The sequence below is a fragment of the Panthera uncia genome, chromosome D2, assembly GCF_023721935.1.
Source record: "Panthera uncia isolate 11264 chromosome D2, Puncia_PCG_1.0, whole genome shotgun sequence".
NCBI classification, from domain to species: domain Eukaryota; kingdom Metazoa; phylum Chordata; class Mammalia; order Carnivora; family Felidae; genus Panthera; species Panthera uncia.
Genome location: NC_064818.1, coordinates 84779527 through 84797169, shown reverse-complemented (window position 1 = coordinate 84797169; position 17643 = coordinate 84779527). Strand labels below are relative to the sequence as shown.

General features: G+C 63.4%; 2 protein-coding genes across 8 annotated transcripts in view; both read left to right on the top strand.

Moving 5' to 3' along the window:
- Nucleotides 1-10619, top strand: part of ADAM8 (ADAM metallopeptidase domain 8) — an 11114-nt gene extending 495 nt beyond the window's left edge. The window contains exons 2-25 of one of the 5 annotated variants that reach the window (XM_049645932.1): nucleotides 847-950; nucleotides 1818-1894; nucleotides 1979-2057; nucleotides 2147-2223; nucleotides 2569-2752; nucleotides 3103-3165; nucleotides 3252-3320; nucleotides 3479-3648; nucleotides 3775-3856; nucleotides 4157-4305; nucleotides 4389-4566; nucleotides 4768-4899; nucleotides 5003-5192; nucleotides 5269-5350; nucleotides 5609-5771; nucleotides 6222-6299; nucleotides 6862-6946; nucleotides 7238-7372; nucleotides 7507-7618; nucleotides 8023-8182; nucleotides 8621-8686; nucleotides 8856-8906; nucleotides 9654-9734; nucleotides 9943-10619. In XM_049645932.1, coding sequence (XP_049501889.1) covers nucleotides 847-950; nucleotides 1818-1894; nucleotides 1979-2057; nucleotides 2147-2223; nucleotides 2569-2752; nucleotides 3103-3165; nucleotides 3252-3320; nucleotides 3479-3648; nucleotides 3775-3856; nucleotides 4157-4305; nucleotides 4389-4566; nucleotides 4768-4899; nucleotides 5003-5192; nucleotides 5269-5350; nucleotides 5609-5771; nucleotides 6222-6299; nucleotides 6862-6946; nucleotides 7238-7372; nucleotides 7507-7618; nucleotides 8023-8182; nucleotides 8621-8686; nucleotides 8856-8906; nucleotides 9654-9734; nucleotides 9943-9951 — 2576 coding nt within the window. In that variant the 3' untranslated portion in view covers nucleotides 9952-10619. The remainder of the gene's footprint in view (nucleotides 1-846; nucleotides 951-1817; nucleotides 1895-1978; nucleotides 2058-2146; nucleotides 2224-2568; nucleotides 2753-3102; nucleotides 3166-3251; nucleotides 3321-3478; nucleotides 3649-3774; nucleotides 3857-4156; nucleotides 4306-4388; nucleotides 4567-4767; nucleotides 4900-5002; nucleotides 5193-5268; nucleotides 5351-5608; nucleotides 5772-6221; nucleotides 6300-6861; nucleotides 6947-7237; nucleotides 7373-7506; nucleotides 7619-8022; nucleotides 8183-8620; nucleotides 8687-8855; nucleotides 8907-9653; nucleotides 9735-9942) is intronic. The other 4 variants (XM_049645930.1, XM_049645931.1, XM_049645933.1 and 1 more) reach the window with 4 other exon arrangements.
- Nucleotides 10620-10778: 159 nt separating this feature from the next.
- Nucleotides 10779-16303, top strand: LOC125933070 (sperm flagellar protein 1-like). 3 transcript variants are annotated; one of them, XM_049645936.1, is made up of 7 exons: nucleotides 10779-11013; nucleotides 11481-11667; nucleotides 12631-12781; nucleotides 13130-13196; nucleotides 13543-13630; nucleotides 13728-13830; nucleotides 15884-15972. In XM_049645936.1, the coding sequence occupies exons 1-7, from the start codon at nucleotides 10872-10874 to the stop codon at nucleotides 15926-15928; spliced, it is 783 nt and encodes a 260-aa protein (XP_049501893.1). In that variant the 5' UTR covers nucleotides 10779-10871; the 3' UTR covers nucleotides 15929-15972. The 3 variants fall into 3 exon arrangements, with proteins under 3 accessions (XP_049501893.1, XP_049501892.1, XP_049501894.1); XM_049645935.1 differs by lacking the exon at nucleotides 15884-15972 and adding an exon at nucleotides 15694-15865; XM_049645937.1 differs by having other exon boundaries at nucleotides 10820-11013; nucleotides 11481-11592; nucleotides 15931-16303.
- The last annotated feature ends 1340 nt before the right edge of the window (nucleotides 16304-17643 follow it).

Here is a 17643-nt window from a genome sequence, read left to right as displayed (position 1 = left end):
CAGCGCTGGTCCCGCCAGCGCTGGTCCCGCCAGCGCTGGTCCCGCCAAGGATTCAGGGGAAGGTGGAGAACCCCATGGCCTATCCACCCCGGGGCCTTGGGGTGAGTGCCCACTCCCACCTGGACACCCCAGCGTGGCAAGGAAGGGAGGACCGAGGAGCAATGGCCTGGGGCTGGGTATAGGTGGTAGTCTACCCCCCCCCCCACAGGGGACCCACCTCTGGTGGGGGGAGAAGCCAAGTGTGCTACTGGCCCCAGCCCTCACGGCTGCTCCTGGGAGCTTTCTGGGCGCTTTCTGGGCTGGGGTGTGGTGGTGTCCCAGCCCCCCAGGCTGGAGGGGGTCATTTCTCTGGCAGGCAGGGCCCCTTTCTTCAGGAGGTTTGCGAGATAAAGGTTATGGAAACACTTGGCCTAACACTTTGAGAGAGACACAGAAAAGGGTGTGCTGTGCTCCAATTCTGGGCCTCACCCCCACTCCCTGGGCTGTTTGTTGTTGGATACCTGGGAGCTTCTAGATTTGGGCTGGGTGAACGGCCTGCCAGGCAGGCCAGTGGGCTCCCCAGTTAGGCGCAATTATGGGAGACATTGAGATGGCAAGGAGGGCCCTTGTGCGCCCTTGGACCCAAGGGAGGGGAGGGGACGTCTAGGTCAGCCCTGGGCTCTGAGGGAGGAGCTGTCCTGGCAGCCAGGGCAGGGTCCTGTGGCCTCTGAACCCAGAACCTGACACCTGGTCCTTGGGCAGCAGAACTGGGTCTCCAAATCTCTGGTCCCTGCGCTGCTAGAGGACTGCCCCAGAGGCAGAGATACAGACCCACCACAGGCCTGCTGACCCCCTTCTCTCCCACAGTGGCCGCCCGCAGTGTCCCCCTGCCCCATGTGGAGCAGTACGAGGTGGTGTGGCCCCAACGTCTGCCACAACCCCGTGCTCGCCGAGCCCTGCCCTCCCACTCGGTAAGTTTCAGCCAGGGAAGCTGGCCTGGAGTCCCTCCTGCAGTTCCCAGTGGGCCCAGCCAGTTATGAAGAGGCAGCCTGTGGGGCTGAGGGCCAGGTGGGCTTCTGAGAGGGCTCACAGCCCTCCTGGGCCGCCTGGACTGCCTCCACCCCCAGGCCTCACCTTCCTACTTCCTGCCTCGCCCTGCCCTCTAGTGGGTGGGGGTGCCTTTCAGGAACCCTGCTGGCCCTGGCCACGCCCCAGTTTCACTCAAGGGCTGGATCCTCAAATCTCTCCTAGGCTAGAGGGGATGGCTCACCAGAGGCGCGTTTATGGTGACGCACCTTTGTGAGGCATCTGGGGCTGGCCTGGGGTTCCCCAAGGCTGCCTGGGGGCATTCTTAAAATCCACGTGGGTGTGCCTGTGAGTGTGGAGACCGCCCTCTCCTGACCTCAGTATCTGGGAAAAGCCTTCCTCCACCCTGGGCCCTCATCCCACCCTGGGGGCGGTTCCAAGGTCAGCGAGGTCAGCCGCCGGGGCTCTCCCCTGGGGTGCCCCCTCATGGGCCCTGCCCCCACCTCCTCTGCTGCAGTGGTTCCAAGGGCAGCCTGGCAGGGTCATGTCTCTGTCTCCCCTCCCCCTGCTTCCCGGGGAATGGGATCCCAGTCATTACCCTTGTGTGGACCGATGGGGAAAATGAGATCTAGAGCCCCAACCTCCTAATACCGGCCTGACTCTGAATGACCCCGAGGCCTCCTCTGAGGGTCTTTCAGGTTTCAGAGTACTCCGGACTTGGGCAGCATCCCCACCCAGCCGAGCTCCACTGCCCCCAGGTTTGAGGTAGGGTACACCCCTCACCCTGGACCCCTCCCTCTCCCCTGCCTCAGGACCGGTACCCGGACAGTGTGAGCTATGTCCTTGGGGCCCAAGGGCACAACTTCACCCTGCACTTGCGGAAGAACAGGTAAGTGGAGGCCGGGCCTGCAGGGTCTCAGCACGCCCACGCCGGTCCCACACATGCCCCCAGCACCTGGTGGCTCTTTTCCAGGGAGCTGGTGGGCTCGGGCTACACGGAGACCTACAGCACGGCCAACGGCTCCCAAGTGACGGAGCAGCTACAGAGGCAGGTACAGGCCCCTGGGCGGCGCCCCCCAAGGACGGTGGTGGGCAGAGGGAGCACAGGGCTGTGCACCACTTACCCTCCCATCTCCCGCAGGATCACTGCTTCTACCAGGGCCACGTGGAGGGGCACGAGCATTCTGCCGCCAGCCTCAGCACCTGTGCCGGCCTCAGGTGGGTGGGCATTGCACACCCGGGGAGGGGGGTGTCAGCACATCAGTGCCTCAGCCCTCCCCCACATGCCCCAAGGAGGTAAACCGAGGCCAAGGAAAGCGGGGCTTCATATGGCAGCCTTTCTGCACACGCGTGTCTGTCCTGTTAGAAGTCACGGGTCCCCTAAGCTATGCAGCTCTCCTAGGGCTGTGGGTGCTGTCCCCAGTGTACCACTTCCCTGGGGGGCCTGTGTCCTCGGGCACCAGAAGGAGGCCTTCTGTCCTGCAAGGGTTTGTCCTCCCCAGATGGGCATGGGGTGGGGGGGATGTGCTAATTTGGAACCTGCTGGCTTCCTTCTGCCCTCAGGGGCTTTTTCCGGGCTGGCTCGACTGTCCACCTGATTGAGCCCCTGGATGGGGCCAGTGAAGAGGGGCGGCATGCGCTGTACCAGGCAGAGCACCTGCAGCAGAAGGCCGGGACCTGCGGGGTCAGCGATTCCAGCTTGGAGAAGGCCTTGGGGCCTCGGATCTCAGCAGCCTTCAGGCCCCGGGTGAGTGGGCGCCCCCCCCCCCCACCAGCTTCATCATCTCCTGTCTGCTGGGGCTGTGCGTCCCCTAGACTGCAGTGTGGTCAGCTGAAGCTGAGTAGGGGTTCTGTCCACCATCCCCATAGTCAGGGTGTCTCCGAGCAGTCCCCTTGGCCAGTGGGCCTGGACCTGGCTCCACCGGCAGCTGCAGAGATAGCTCTAGTCTGCACTGGAGCCTCCTGGGCGGTCCCCCCAGGAGTGAGCAGGGGGCTGGTGCCAGCTCCAGGTCCCTGGGACAGGGTCGGTATGTGAAGACTGGGCCTCGGTCGGCAGGGCGGTGGCTGGGGCGGCTCACCAGCTTCTTGTGCCCCCAGAACTGGCTGCTGCCCCGGGAAACCCGCTACGTGGAGCTGTACGTGGTCACGGACAGTACAGAGGTAGTGCGGGGTGGGGCGCGGGGGCGGGGGCGGGGGCTGGGGCAGGCCAGCGGGCTGCGTGCACCTGACGGTCTGCCGTCCTTCAGTTCCAGCTGTTGGGGAGCAGAGAGGCTGTACGCAGGCGGGTGCTGGAGGTGGTGAACCATGTGGACAAGGTGGGGGCCGCTCCCTCCCAGCTCAGTAGAAACCCTGGTTGTAGAGATGGGGGGGCACGGCCAGCAGGTGGGACCGTGGGCTAGGTGAGCAGGGAGTGGCCTCTGTGTCTTTGGCCCTTGCTGTCCCTGAGCTTGACCAGGGAGTTCTCTGCCCGAAGCTTTATCAGGAGCTCAATGTCCGTGTGGTCCTGGTGGGCCTGGAGATCTGGAACCACAGGGACGGGATTCACGTGAGCTCCCAAGCCGACACCACACTGGAGAACTTCCTCACCTGGCGGGCGCAGAAACTGGCGGGGCGTTACCAGCACGACAACGCGCAGCTGATCACGTATGTGGGCCGTGGACGCAGAGAGCTGGGCCCTTGCAGCCAGGGAGGGCTGTGTGAGAACGAGGGGCACGCGGGAGGGAGGCGGCTTTCAGGGCATCCACGTCCACGCACGCCTCTTGTTTCCAGCGGGGTCGACTTCACCGGGACCACCGTGGGACTGGCCAAGGTGTCGTCCATGTGCTCCCGGGGCTCAGGGGCTGTGAACCAGGTGTGCAGGGAATCTGGCCTAGGCTTGCTGGCTTCTGGGTGGGGAGCCCGGTTCAGAGCTGGAGCGGAGTGCGTGAAGGGGAGCCCCGAGGACCTAGGTCCACATGCTCGTCCCGAGCCATCCACATGGGCTGGAACACCTGGATGGCCACCTCCCCTGGAGGATGGGTTGGAGCTTTGAGAAGCGTGGTTGGCAGGAGGCCGCGCCCAGCACCCTGCCTTACCTGGGGCAGTGGGGTGGGGCGCGGGTGGGGGTGGGGGTGGTGCAGGCAGCACCAGCCAGCACAGCCTCTCCCAGTAGGACCACCACCAGAACCCCATCGGTGTGGCATCCACCATGGCCCACGAGATGGGCCACAACCTGGGCATGGCCCATGACGAGAACATTCAAGGCTGCTACTGTCCCGTGCCGCGGGAAGGTGGCGGCTGCGTCATGGCGGCCAGCATCGGGTGAGGCCCAGGTCTGCCTGCGGAGCGGGGTGTCCCAGTGCCCCCCACCTGCACCCCCTGACAGAGTCACCCCCCTCCCCCAGCGTCAAGTTCCCCAGAATGTTCAGCCAGTGCAGCCGTGCCGACCTGGAGCTGTTCGTGGAGAAGCCCCGGACGGGCTGCCTGGACAACGCCCCAGACCCTGGCCGGCTGGTGGGCGACCCTGTGTGTGGGAACTGGTTCGTGGAACATGGGGAGCAGTGTGACTGCGGCCCACCCCAGGTACACAGGCCCCCGTCTCCGTCCTGCAAGCGGGGGCGTCCACGCCTGACCCACCAGGTGCCCTGCGCGCCACAGCCACACGGCAGAAAACGCTCCTGTTCGCTGACACCCGTCACCACCCGCAGGGGCTGCTGGGGAGGGGGTCCTGGGGTCCACCTGGAGCCCGCTCTGACCTTTGCTGTGTCCGGCCCTGCCCTCCAGGACTGTCGGAACCCCTGCTGTAACGCCACCACCTGCCAGCTGGCCCACGGGGCCGAGTGTGCACAGGGCGCCTGCTGCCGGGAGTGCAGGGTGAGTGCGACACCTCCTGCTCCAGCCCGGCTGTGCCCGCAGGTCAGCGGGTGGGAAGGGCCCCGGGTACATGCCTGCCAGCGTGGGAGGCACGGGTCTGTTTGCGGGCCTGTGTTCCCCAGGTGAGCTCTGCTCTTCCGGGCAGGTGACACCCGCCGGTGAGCTGTGCCGTCACCCAAAGGACGCATGTGACCTTGAGGAGCACTGTGACGGCCGGCAGCCGGGGTGCCCAGAGGACGCCTTCCAGGAGAACGGCACACCCTGCCCGGGGGGCTACTGCTACAACGGAGCCTGCCCCACGCTGGCCCAGAGGTGCCAGGACCTGTGGGGGCCAGGTGAGGCAGGGGACCCCAGGCCCACGGGCGGCCGCGGGTCCTGAGCGGGAGGACTGACCTCCTCCTGCCCCCACAGGCTCACGGGTTGCCGTGGAAAGATGCTACACCTACAGCATCTCGCCCGACTGTAAGGGCGGGATCCCCCTTGGCTCCAGCAGGTGAGCGGTTGTAGCCTGACTGCCCTGGGTCCGGGACCACAGGATGTCCCTGTGAGCAGGGCTGCCCGGGGACCGAGTCAGGGGGTTCTCCGGGGGGCCCAGCCTGCCTTTCGGTGGAGTACCCATCAGTGGACCCCACAGTCTGTCCAAGGGTTCTGGACCTCGTTTCCCGCAGCTCCCCCGGTCCTCCTAAGGGGGGTGCGGTCAGCACGCACCAGACAGGAGACCCAGCAGAGCATGCATGTTCCTCTTGCACAGGGTCAACAAATGTGGCGTCCTGTACTGTGAGGGGGGACAGAAACCCCCAGAGCAGAGCTCCTGCACCCTCACCTCCTCCTCGGCTGCTTGCCAGGCCCTCGTCCTGGAGGAAGGTGTTGGCTACGAGCCAGTGCCTGAAGGCACCAAGTGTGGCGAGGAGAGGGTGAGCGCCCAGAGCCCCCCGACCCCGTTTGCTGGAGGGCACATCAGCTGGCTGCAGCTTTTAGGGGATTTTGAGGGCTGTGAGCCTGGACGTGTCCCACATGGCAGTCAGGCTGCTAGACCCACAGGTCCTAAACTTGTGACCCAAGGACTGTGCGCAGGGACTCTGTCCTTTGTTCGTGTGGTTTGTTCACCTTTCTCTTGGGCAAGTCCCCCCAAGGCACCCACCGCACCCCTAGAAGGGTGGGGCCAGTCCTCTGGCCCTGGTGGGCTGGCCGGCCAGCTGGCAGAGGGCATATACACCAAGCCTGGATGCCGGGACCACAGCCAATCTCCCCCAAAGCTCACCGGGCAGGCTGTGGGGCAGCGTCAGCCGACGTTAGAAGTTGGGGTACAGGGGCTTGAAGCAGCCCTAGAATGGCTGCCCGAGGAGACACTCCCTGCCCTCCAGATTTGCTGGAAAGGACGCTGCGAGCACCTGCAAGTTTACAGGTCCAGAAACTGCTCCGCCCAGTGCAACAACCACGGGGTACGTGAGTCCACGGGACATCCCGCCACCTGCCTTTTGGGGCTGAAGGAGACTGGTAGGCGGTGCTCAAGATGAGCCCGGGTGAACAGGGAACAGGGCCAGCGCCCGGGGGCTGAACAGCAGCTGAGGGACTGAGCTGGTGGGGATCTGGGCGTCCCATGTGAGCACTGAGGCCCAGGGCAGTCGTGCTGGGGAAACTGTGGGCTGCTTGTGGTTGAAATGACCCACTGTGAAATGTGGCTACTGTGGTCAGCTCTCAGTAACCTGTGTGGTGATGCCGGGACCCAGAGCTTGAAACAAGGGGCTGGAGCGCCCCCCTCGGGGGCTCCCGTCTCAGGGAGGCCTGGGGGTGGGCCCCGAGAACAGCCCACAAGAAGCTGCCCGGCCTGCGCCTCCCGCGCCTGCGGTGCTGGGAAGCAGGGCCCTCCTCTGTTGTCAGCATGTTCCCTCGGCCTTGGTCGTGGCAGCTCGTGGGTGAGCTCGGCCTGTCCTCCATCAGTGGGGGCCGCGGCAGAGCCCCTCCTGGGCCTGAGGCCTGGCCCTGACCCCCACTCACCCCCAGGTGTGCAACCACAAGGAGGAGTGCCAGTGCCACCCGGGCTGGGCACCACCCCACTGCACAGAGCTGCTGCCCTCCGTGCACACAGGTACGTCCGGCCGCCTTGGGGCCCGCACGTCTGTACAACCTGATGGGGTCCAGACCACATGGGCAGGGCTGACAAGGACACCATGTGCCCACAGGTCCCTCCGGGCATTGTTAGATTCAACCCCACGCTTTCTGGGCCTGTGTGGCCACCTGGGCCCCAATGAGACAGACGAGAGGCCCATCCTAGAGGGAGGGCACAGGAGCAGTGACAGGAAGCGCTAGCCCCTTTGCCGGGTCCTCAGCCCCCTTCTGAGTCTGTGGGCCCCCACTGCCACCATGTCTTCCTCTGCAGCAACCACTGTGCGTGTAGCCGGCCACAGCACCACCCCCTCCAGGGCCTGGCCAGACCTGGCTCATGTCACTGTGGGCCCGGGGCCAGCTACCACTAAGCCCTCCAACTCATCATCTGAGAGCCTGGAGTGCTGTTGTAATGTACTGGGTCTCTATGCTGAGGGTCCTCAGACAGGCCCTGGGCTCTAGGGAGGGTCCCAGGGTTCTGGGCTCACTGGCCCTCCCAGCCCTCACTACCCTCTTGACATCTGGCCTTGTGCACCCCTCCAGGGTCCAGGAGCCTCCTGATGGTCGTGCTGGTGCCTGCGGTGCTCCTGGTGGCTCTGGCCCTCCTGGCAGGTGCAGTCATCTACCGAAAGGCCTGGGGCCGCAACCCTTGGGGGTGAGCCTGCTCTGGGGTTGCAACACACACGTTGTCATGTGCAGGGAGACCTTCTGCTCACAGTTGGGAAATGCCCGCTGCTGTTTGAGGAAGAAGAAACATAGCCCTTCCCGGAGAGGGCTTTGGGGCCTCTGTCTCTCACTGGGTGGGGGGAACAGGTGATGACCTTTGGTGACAGGTGGATGGTCTGCCCCTCTGTCCCCCCACACAACCCCTCAACCTCTGCTGGCACCAGAACACGTGGGATGACGTGGGCTTGCAGAAGCCGGCCCGTACCAGCCAGGGTCCGAGCTGCCGTGGGACCTCACACCACTTTGTTGGATGCAGGACACGCCAGGAGCCCCTGGGTCCCTGGGTCAGACCCTGAGGCCAGGACACACTGACCAGTCTTGCTTTCTCCCCAGGACTGCAGCACCCAAGACCGCCATCGGGCTCTCCAACCCCCTGTTCCACGAGGGGCGCGGTGTGCCAGCCAAGGGTGGGGCTCCGGGCCCCCCCCACCACCCCAGCCAGCCTGCCAGGCCCGTGGTCCCCAGGGCGACCCCCAAGCAGCCGCCCCCTGCTGTAAGCATTGCATCCCACTGTCCCCGATGGGCTTTGGAGGCCACCCCATCCCTCACAACAGGGCTTAGAGCTGGCCTGCAGAGCAGAGGCAGGCTTTAGGGCCTGCAGTCTGAGAACCTACGTGAGCCAGTGACAGAACTGGAGCTTGAACTTGAACCTGAGACTCTTGGCCTCTGCACGGTCAGTCAGAAGGTGTTAAGGCCCAGATCCCCTCCGTTGCTGTCCACCTCCTCCGAGCCCCTTACAAGGCTGAGGAAAGGGAGCATGGGAGGCCCAGCCGGGCTCAGGCCTTGCTGGGCAGCGGGGTGAGGGAGAGCCCTCCACGCACACTTTATTCTTCCTCTGGGAGGGGCGGGAACCTTGGGTCCTGCGCTGGGAGCGCAGCTGGAGGCAGGTAGCCCTCCTGTGAGACCCAGGCTACCTGTCCGTTCCCTCCAGCCTCCAGCCGCCACGTCCAAACCCCCCTCCACAGTTCCTGTGTACACCTGGCCGCCCCCAGACCAGGTGAGCAGCGGTGGGCCGGAGCAGTCAGGCCATCTGGGGACTGGATTTGGTGGGCAGGGATCTCAGGAGGGCTGATGGCCCAGCCCGGAGGGACAGCACGAGTGCTAGACCTGGGGCCTAGGTAGGCGAGCTCGGGCCTAGTCTGATCGCTGCCCCTCCTTCCCACCAGCTCAGACCTGCTCCGCCTGCCAAGCCCCTCCCTGAACTGAAGTCCAAGCAGGTGAGAGCCTCCCCCAGCTACACCTGTGCCCCTCGCTGGTGGCAGGGGCTCCGTGGCCAGTGTCTGCGGTTTCTCTGCGTAAAGCCCTTGGCGTCCCTTTGGAGCTGACGTCTGGAGATGCTCTGAGATACATAGTCGATTACTCCTTCCACTGTGACCCCCATGTCTGTGTCTGTCCGTGGGCCTGCCATCAGCAATCATTACTGTGGCGTTTGCTTGATGGAGATTCTTTCTCTTTGTAACTTTTTAAACTAACTTTAGACTTAGAGTAAAGCTGCAAAAATAGCCTCAGGAGGGACTTTGACGGGAAAACGGAGGCAGTTGGGACAGAAAGGTTTCTGGCCAAGGAGTGGTGATTGGGAACGGCACACCCAGGGTCTCCCCTGGGGATGGGTGACCAGTGCCCACCCCTACCTCCCCAGGCCTCCTCCTGAACCTGACCAGCACACAGATGCAAGTTTTAGTGAATTCTTGGCTTTTGAACTTCCCAAGACCCACTTTCTGGCAATTTAAGAGCTTTTCTTGGGAAACACTGGGCTGGGAGGGGTGGGGGCAAGGATGTCGAGGGAGAGGGGGAGGTGGTGATGGGCCCAGGAATGGGGTTCTGCCACGTTTGGGCTTCATGCTGCCCACGGTGGCAGCCACGGGTTGGGGGCACTCTGCAAGGTGCACAGGAGCAGGGCAGACCTGGGGAGCTTTGCACCAAGGGGCTGTCAGATGGTGTCCACCGTCTGCTGTGTCCTCCAGGCTGTCAAGCCGATCTTCCCACCCCCGATGCCACCGGTCAAGCCTGGGGCTGGAGGAGCCCATCCTGGACCGCCGCCACAGGTGAGCCTCTCACACCCAGGGCTCTGGGTAGCAGGGTGAGCCTCTCCCCCACCGCACTGCCCTGACACTGTCCCGACACTGTCCCTGTCCGAGGAAAGGAAAAGTTAGGGGCCGTAGATATAACATCCGCTTTATACTCGGTCAGAGGGCGGGCTTTTCCCTGACCACCACTCCTACCGGCTTCGAGTCTGCCTTTTCTTCCTGTTAGTACAAGTGAGAAAGTCTAACGGCTACAAGACGTCAGCTGTCGGTCTTATGGCTTGCGGCCCTCACTGCTGTCACTGCACCGGAGCCACTGCATGTTGCATGAGCCGAGACCTGCATCTTAAGAAATGTGAAAGGAAGTGAGATTAAGTTGTGCTCCTGGCGAAGCTGGTGGATTTCGGCATCGGTTCTTTTTCCTTCTCCCAGGGCGTAGTCGGTCCCAAGGCTGCTCTGAAGCCACCGGTGCAGAGAAGGTGACTCGGGTGCCAGGCCCCCGCCGCAGCGGGGCAGATGTCCTTCATGTTGAAGGGACCGGGCCTGCCCCGCTCTCTGTCCCAGGGGCCGGGTCGCTGTGAGAACTGCTAACTGGGCCGGACTCGCTCTCCACCCCCCCCCCCCCCCCCGCCCGCCGTGCCCCCTGCCCGGATCCTCGCGCTCCCCCCACCCCCACCTCCGGGCTCACTGCCCTCCGCCCTCGCCCTCGGAGGGGCCGGGTCCGCTGTGAGAAGTGCCAACAGAGTTGGCAGGGCCGGGACCCCGAGAGGCACCTGCGGCCCCCGCTGCTGCTCTGGAGGCCCCTGGCGCGCCTGCAACCGAAACCGCAATGAAAAGTGTGTATTTTATGACAGTTATTGATCGAGTTCTCAATGACGCGAGATTCTTATTAAATCGATGAAAGAGTGTGTGCTCAATAACGTGGAATTCAACTGATAACACGTAAGGGCCCTGTGCTTGTTAAAATTAAATGAACACTGGAAAAAAAACGCCAAAACCCTACCTTTTCTCCCACCCAGACTTGAGCCGGAAGTCCGCCGCCCCCAGGGTACCGGCCGCGGGGCGTGGCTGGCGACCCCCACGGCCCTCCCCTTCCGGCCCCAGGCCCCCCCTGGGCGCCGTCTCCCGGCAACCGCCCCAACAGCCGGTCCCGCAGCCATGCTGGGCGCAGCGGGGCCGACCCCGCGGGCCTCGCCACCGCCGCTGCCGCCCGGCGACCTCCGCGGCCTCTGCGCCTGGCTGGACGGGCTCCCGCTCAGCCGTCCCAAGCGCCACCTGGCCCGGGACTTCAGCGACGGCGGTGAGGGCCGGGGAGAAGCCGGGGACCGCCGGGGGGTGCGGGCAGGGGGCTTGGGGGGTGCCTGCCCGGCCGTCAGCAGGCTCCCCGAAAGGAAGGAAGACACCAGAGCGGGGGGCGTGACGGGCGCCGTGGAATGGAGGGGCAGGACGGCTGCACTGCCGGCCCCTGGAGGAGGATGAATGTGGCCGAGAGGGGCCGCCTTTTGCGGGGAGGTCCCCTCGCCTTTCAGCATTCCTGGGGGAGGATGCGGGCAGCCTCAGGGTTCCCTCCAGCAGCTCCTCCGACCTCAGGCCGGCTCCTAGCCCGTCCCCCTGGGGCACCCACACCCTGCTCCGGAGGCCCCTGTGACCGCTCCCCCAGGTCGAGGGCCCTCCCCGGTTCTCCTGCCATGGGAGACGGATGTGTAAGGAAAGGAGGGGCGCTAAGCTCGCCAGGCCAGCCCACCTTGCACCCCCTGCCCCCTCCAGTGATGCTGGCAGAGATCGTGAAGCACTTCCGCCCCCGGCTCGTGGACCTGCATAACTATGTCCCCACCTGCAACACTGACCAGAAACTCAGCAACTGGAGCATCCTCAACAGGCAGGCTTCCCGCCTCCCTGCCTGTCGCGTCCGAGCCCCTGCTCTGCGAGGGCCCTCCCCTCAAGGCTGGCCTGGGTGGGCGGCCTCTCCCCTACCCTCCTGGGCTCTGGGACAAGCTCTTGGGCTGTTTCCCTGTCCGTGTGTGTCCCCCTGTCCCCTGGGGTCTCCCCATCAGCACAGACTCCCAGGGGCTTCCGGCCAAGAGGACTTGGCCGGCACCAGTCAGCTTGAGAGCCACTCAGCAGGGCGTCAGTCAGGCTCCTGCTGACCACACCTCTCACTTCCTGACTCCGCAGAAATTGCAGGTGGACAGCCGGCTCTGCTCCAGGCACTGGAGACACTGAAGTGAATGGGCCCCTGTCTCCATGGGGCTGGCAGTACAGTGGGGAGACAGATAAATAAGGAGATGTAACTAGCATCAGTTGTAACGAGTGATACGAAGGACCAGGACCCTGAGAAAATGAGAGCAGAGTGAGGTGTGGGGGACCTAGGGGTGCAGTGGGGAGCAGGCTGCAGAGTCCCTCAGCCTCTGAGGCTGGATGGGGAGGGGAGCTCAGGCTTCCCCGGAGACTCTGGAGGGACTCTGGAGGCCAAGGCCACCACCTGGCTCAGACCTGGCTCGGAGCCCGGAGGGCTAGAGGGAGCACAGGGCTGAGACCTGGGCAGATTGTGCTGGGATAGGGAGGCAGGGAGAGGCCACTGCTCAACTCCAGGGACACAAGAGGTCAGTGGCTCTAGCAGTGTATGTCAAGTCCCAATTCTGAGCACCTTGGAGGGGAACCAGCAGGACCTCCTCACAGGGCCAGGGGGCACTCAGCCCAGAAGGCCAGCCCTGCTGCGAGGCCCAGGCTGGGACACCCCTGGCCTGACTGCTCTGGTCCCAGAGGGGACAGCTGGGGGCAAGATGGCTGCTGGGCTCCTCTGGGTGCAGGGCAAGAAGGGGCTCCAGTCCCAGCCTCTCCCCTCCAAGGAAAGCCAGACCCCCCGCCTGGCCCTACAGGTGCAACCCTGAGGGCTGTGGCCCCGCTTCCTTCGCAGGAAAGTCTTTCACAAGCTGCGTTTGTGGGTCTCAGAGACGGATATCCGAAAGGTGGTGGCCAACACGCCCGGAGCCATCGAGCCCATCTTGTGTGCACTGAGAGAAAAAGTGACGGATGGTGCTGCCCACCAGTGCCTGCTTGACCCGGCCCTACGTGTTGGTACCTTTGTATGGTCTCTGACCCTGCTGTGTTTGTCGTGCTGGGATGTGACCCAGTTATCTGTCACGATAGTAAAATCAGGAACCAGGTGGTGATGAAGGCCCTGGTCCCCACGGCCCTGGCCTGCGGACCGCAGATACCTGCAACCCTCTGGAGCCCTCAGGCCTCCCAGCCTCACCCACCAGGGCCATGATAACTCCCTGTGCAGAATCTCTCCCGCCCAGGCCAGCCCAGCCCGGGCTCTCTCCACTCCTGTTTGCCACCCCCGACCCCCGGTCTGAGCAAGGTCAGCCTCTCCTCGGCCTGCCCTTACCATATGACCTTTAAAATGTTTGCAGGGCCCAGGACCCTCTGGCGGGATTGCTGACAGACCACAGGCAGAGCTCACCGCCTCTCCGCACACTGGTAGTATTCCACATCCCCAGATTTGGAGAACCGAGGCCCATCAGAGCCTTCCACGAGGGGCTGCGTCAGAGATGAGTTCACACTCCGGGAGGGCAGGGGCATCCTTGCTCCCAACGCCCCCCAGGCTGCAGCTTCCCAAGGGGGGCCCGCAGGCCTGTCTACACCCCACGCAGGTGCCGTGCCGTTCAGGGACAGCCAGGCTGCATCTGGCTGAACTAGGCCAGACCGTGCCTGCATGGTGCCCTCTGGGGCTCCGTGCCCTGCCCCCACCCCACGTGCTGCCATGGGGCAGGATCTTCTGGGGGAAGGGGGGCGGACCCCAGATAAACATGTGCTTACCCCTTAGGCTTGCCGGGCCCCATGGCGCCCTCCAGTGCGAAGACCCCACAGAGTCCGAGGGCTCCAGAGAAAACAGGCCGCTGTGTGTGCACGGGGTAGGCCCCTGTCTCTTGACCTGTCTGCTGTTCCACCTTTACCCCACCCCCCACCCCCCCCAGCCTGTGGGTTAAAGGCTGGGTGTTTGCCTTCTAGTTGGGACCCAGCTGGTGGACCCTGGGGGCACCTGGACTCCAGAGTGCAGCAACTACTGGAGGAAAAGGAGCAGGCACTGGCCCTCCTGCAGGAGATGGTCAAGGTACAGTGACCTGGGTGCCCCAGATGCCCAGATACCCCCCAGGAAGGGGAGGGACTGGTTGTAACCGTTATGGGGAGGTGCTGCCCCCCACCCCCGCCTTCTTGAAACTTGGACTCAGTATGAAGTTTGGCAGTGCTGGGAGAGCGTGCGTTTAGTTTTATTGTCTAGAAAACAGCTTAATTACGGAACGTTCCAAACATACCCAGAAGCGCAGAGGGGTATGGTGGACCTCCAGCCCCCTATGACTTGCCGCCCAGCCCTGCCGGTTACCAGCCCTCGGAGCCCACAGGGGCTTTGTGGACAGTCACAGGCGCCACCACCCAGAAGTGCTGGATCGCAGGCCCAGGGTCTGGGGGCACTGAGTCGGGTAGTAGGGCTGAGTCAGTGCAGGGCTGGTGGGAGGTGTGCAGGCCACCCCAGTCGGGTCTCAGCGTGAAAGGGGCTGTCAAGAATTGTGAAGACAGCGCAGTTCCCTAGCGGATGCCCAAATGTCGATGAGCTGTTTTCTTGAGGAAGCAGGAAGGTGATATCATCGTGCGGTTTGAGTTTGCCAAAGGGCAGCAGAGAGGGAAGTGATAAGCAGAAATGGAGCTGCTGCCGCGGTGAGGTCACCCTCGTGCCCACACCCGTGGCACGGTGGATCCTGACTGCTGCACTGTAGGGCGCCTGGAGGGAAGGTGGCCGCACTCGGCACGGTCGGACGCTGTCCCCTGAGAGAGAGTAGACTCGGGGCGGGGGGTGCGGGGGGTCCTGGGAGCAGCAGCTGCGGGGCCGGCAGGAGCCCCCCGTGTCAGCTGGAGCAGGACGTCCGTCACAGTGGACTGCGCTGGTCAGCGTGTGGCCTGGCGTCGGCGTGGGGCCACCGTAGCCGGCTGCAGGGGATGATGGCGTGCCGCGGCGTGCTGGCCCACGCTGTCCAGCGAGCAGGGAAGGGACTCGTCGGCTGAGACGCCAGCTGCCCGCCTTGACCGGCCGGAGCCATCTGTCCTTAGTTGGGGCATGGGCTGTCACGCCGTTGACCTCACTTTGGAGTTTGGGGGCAGACACGGTTTTTCACGTCCAGCTATTTCCTTTCTCTGGGCTGCTCGGGCAGGGTCTGTGCTTCCAGCAGGGAAGGTCTGTGACGTGGCTCGGGAGGGCACCCCAGGCAGGACAGCCTGGGGAGGGGGTGTGGAGCCTGGTGCTTCCTCCTGCACGAACACGCGCCCAAGAACGTTTGCTTGGCTATTTCTTGTTTTTTCAACTTATTTATTTTTTAAGTTTTATTTATTTAAGTAACTCTGCACCCAGTGTGGGGCTCGAACTCATGAACCTGAGATCAAGAGTCACCTGTTCTTCTGAGTGAGCCAGCCAGTCACCCTTAGGCTCCTAACATTTATTTATTTATTCATTCATTCATTCATTCATTCATTTATTTTTGAGAGAGAGAGAGAGAGAGAGAGAGAGCGCACAAGAGTCACCTGTTCTTCTGAGTGAGCCAGCCAGTCACCCTTAGGCTCCTAACATTTATTTATTTATTCATTCATTCATTCATTCATTTATTTATTTTTGAGAGAGAGAGAGAGAGAGAGAGAGAGAGAGCGCGCACAAGGAGACGGGGGCAGGACACAGGATCCAAAGCGGGCTCTGCGCTGACAGCAGCGAGCCCCACGTGGGGCTCGAACTTATGAACCATGAGATCATGACCTGAGCTGAAGGCAGAGCTCAGCCGGCGGAGCCCCTCAGGCGCCCCTGGCTATTAACTTGTAGAAATAAACGTTGCACACGCTCCCCAGATGCAGTGCATGCATTCAGTCAACATTAATTCCGCAAGCATGCTCTGAAAACCTGCCAGGGGACCAGGCAAGGCTTTTCCGTTTGCAGAGGGGACAGGCTGGGGGGCTCCAAGAGGCCTTGCCAGCTCTGGCCAGCCGGGAGCCAGAAGTGCTCCAGAAAGGGTGAGGCAGGAAAACCAGCCCCTCCCATAACCACCCCCCTTCTTCTCACGTCCCGCCCTCCCTCACGCTGTGCTACTGCTGGGAGCCCCCTAACGCTTGGCCACTTGGCCACGCAGCTCTGGCACCCAGCGTGCTGCTTTCGGAGACATGTGCTTTCCTGAAGATTTTGCAGATGAAGGTGGTCAGGCTGGAGCACCTGGTAAAGCTGAAGGACCAGCGGATTGGAGAGCTGACGAGAGCTGGGGGCGAGCCCCAGTGACCAAGAGTGGCAGCGGAGAAAGGCTCCTCCGAGAGGCTCGAGGGGCCACCCCTCCCAAGTCCACTAGACCTTGGACTCGAGCCCACAAAGAACTCCCCCAGACCAGGGGTCCTTCTGCTTGTGGCTGTGCGCTGTCCAGCAGGCGCAGAGCGGGGACACCCATGTACAGAGTGCTTCAGGGGGCCTCGGTGTGTGGACATCCACGCAGTGGAGGCCGGGGGTTCCAGCCCACCCCAGAGACCTGTTTGGATATGAAGACCTGGTCTCATTCCCTTGAGCCCCTGAGGTGTCCTGTCCTCATTGTGTCTGTGAGCACAGAAAGTTCCGGTCTGTAGGGTGTTGCGTTGGTGTAGTGGCAGGGGAGGGGGGTGGCTGGGCCAGCCAGCAACATCCTGTGTCAGCCAAACCCAAGTCTCATGGAAGATTCCATGTGTCGGGAAGGGCCATCCGAGCTGCTGTGCAGGCGCTGGGTCGGGGTGCCTTGCAGAGACCCCCAGATGGACTGACCGGTTCCTGCACTTTGCTTGGGAGAGTTTGGGGGTCAGGATGGAGCTGGAACTTGACCCAGCATCGCCGTGGCCTTCTCCCCATGGGATAGACCCGCTTCCTGCACGTGGGGCCCTGTCCCTGGGTCAGGGACTTCAGGGCAGTACGCTGGAGGGGACAGGCAGGGGGTTGCATTGTCCCTCCGGCTTCTGGGTCCCGAGCCCCTTCGGGGACTCAGGAAGCTGCGTCAAAGCCACAAACCACCTCCAGGGTTTGAGAGTCAGCAGAGCCCTGAGTCAGACAGCCCATGCCTCCCTGAGTCAGACAGCATGTCTCTTGGCCTCTGAAGCCACTGAAGCACGCACGGGTCTGGGCTTCAGGCTCAGAGGGTGGGTCTGAGGCTACTGTCGAGAGAACTGGGGCTAAACTGCTTAGAAGCACAACTGAGGCCAAGGATTTGCTCCCCAGCCAGGAGGCACGTGGAGACTCCTGGGTCAAGTGGTCTTGGCCAGCAACCAGGGCCCCAAGGTGGGCTGGGGCAGTGAGGGGTTGGGGGGCATACATCCAGGAGGGGAGCCGTTCTGGAAGAGCCCTCTGCTGCCAGAAGGGCCTGGGAGTGGCAGTCTCGGAGTTCTCCCGTGCAGCCTGCCCCTGGAGCACGAGGGTTTGGGGGGTCCAGGCCTCAAGTAGTAGGGCTCCTAGACCTCAGTGTGGGGGCGTTCACAGGTCAGGTGGGGGGGGGGGGCTTCTGCTCAAGGGTCCAGACCCCACCACTTGTGGGCATCTGGGCTACAGATGTCACTTGCTTGTTCCTGGTGTCCGGCAGGAGCCAGAAAATCTGCCCAGAGATGGGGGCTCCCATGGCCTGGAGCCTGAGTCAGGACAGGCCCAGGTGGCTTTAGACCCCAGGCCTGCTCCTGCCCGGGCCCCTGCGGGAGCCAGGATGTGTGTGTGTCGGGGGGTGCTTCTGCACTCTGCTGCTTCGGGGGGACAGCGGGGGGACTGCCGATGTGCTCCAGGGCCCAGACGTGTGCGGACACGTGCTCACTCATGAGGCTGGTCCTTTGATGAAGCAGGGCTGTGTGCGTGCTTGGTCACACTCACATGCTCACCGGTAGAGGTGGCCCCAAG

Coding starts and splice junctions, on each gene's coding strand:
- LOC125933070 (XM_049645935.1), top strand. CDS start 10,872: ATGCTGGGCGCAGCGGGGCCGACCCCGCGGGCCTCGCCACCGCCGCTG. Junction 11,014..11,480: donor CCGGGACTTCAGCGACGGCG/GTGAGGGCCGGG, acceptor TGCCCCCTCCAG/TGATGCTGGCAGAGATCGTG. Junction 11,668..12,630: donor TCCCCTCAAGGCTGGCCTGG/GTGGGCGGCCTC, acceptor CTTCCTTCGCAG/GAAAGTCTTTCACAAGCTGC.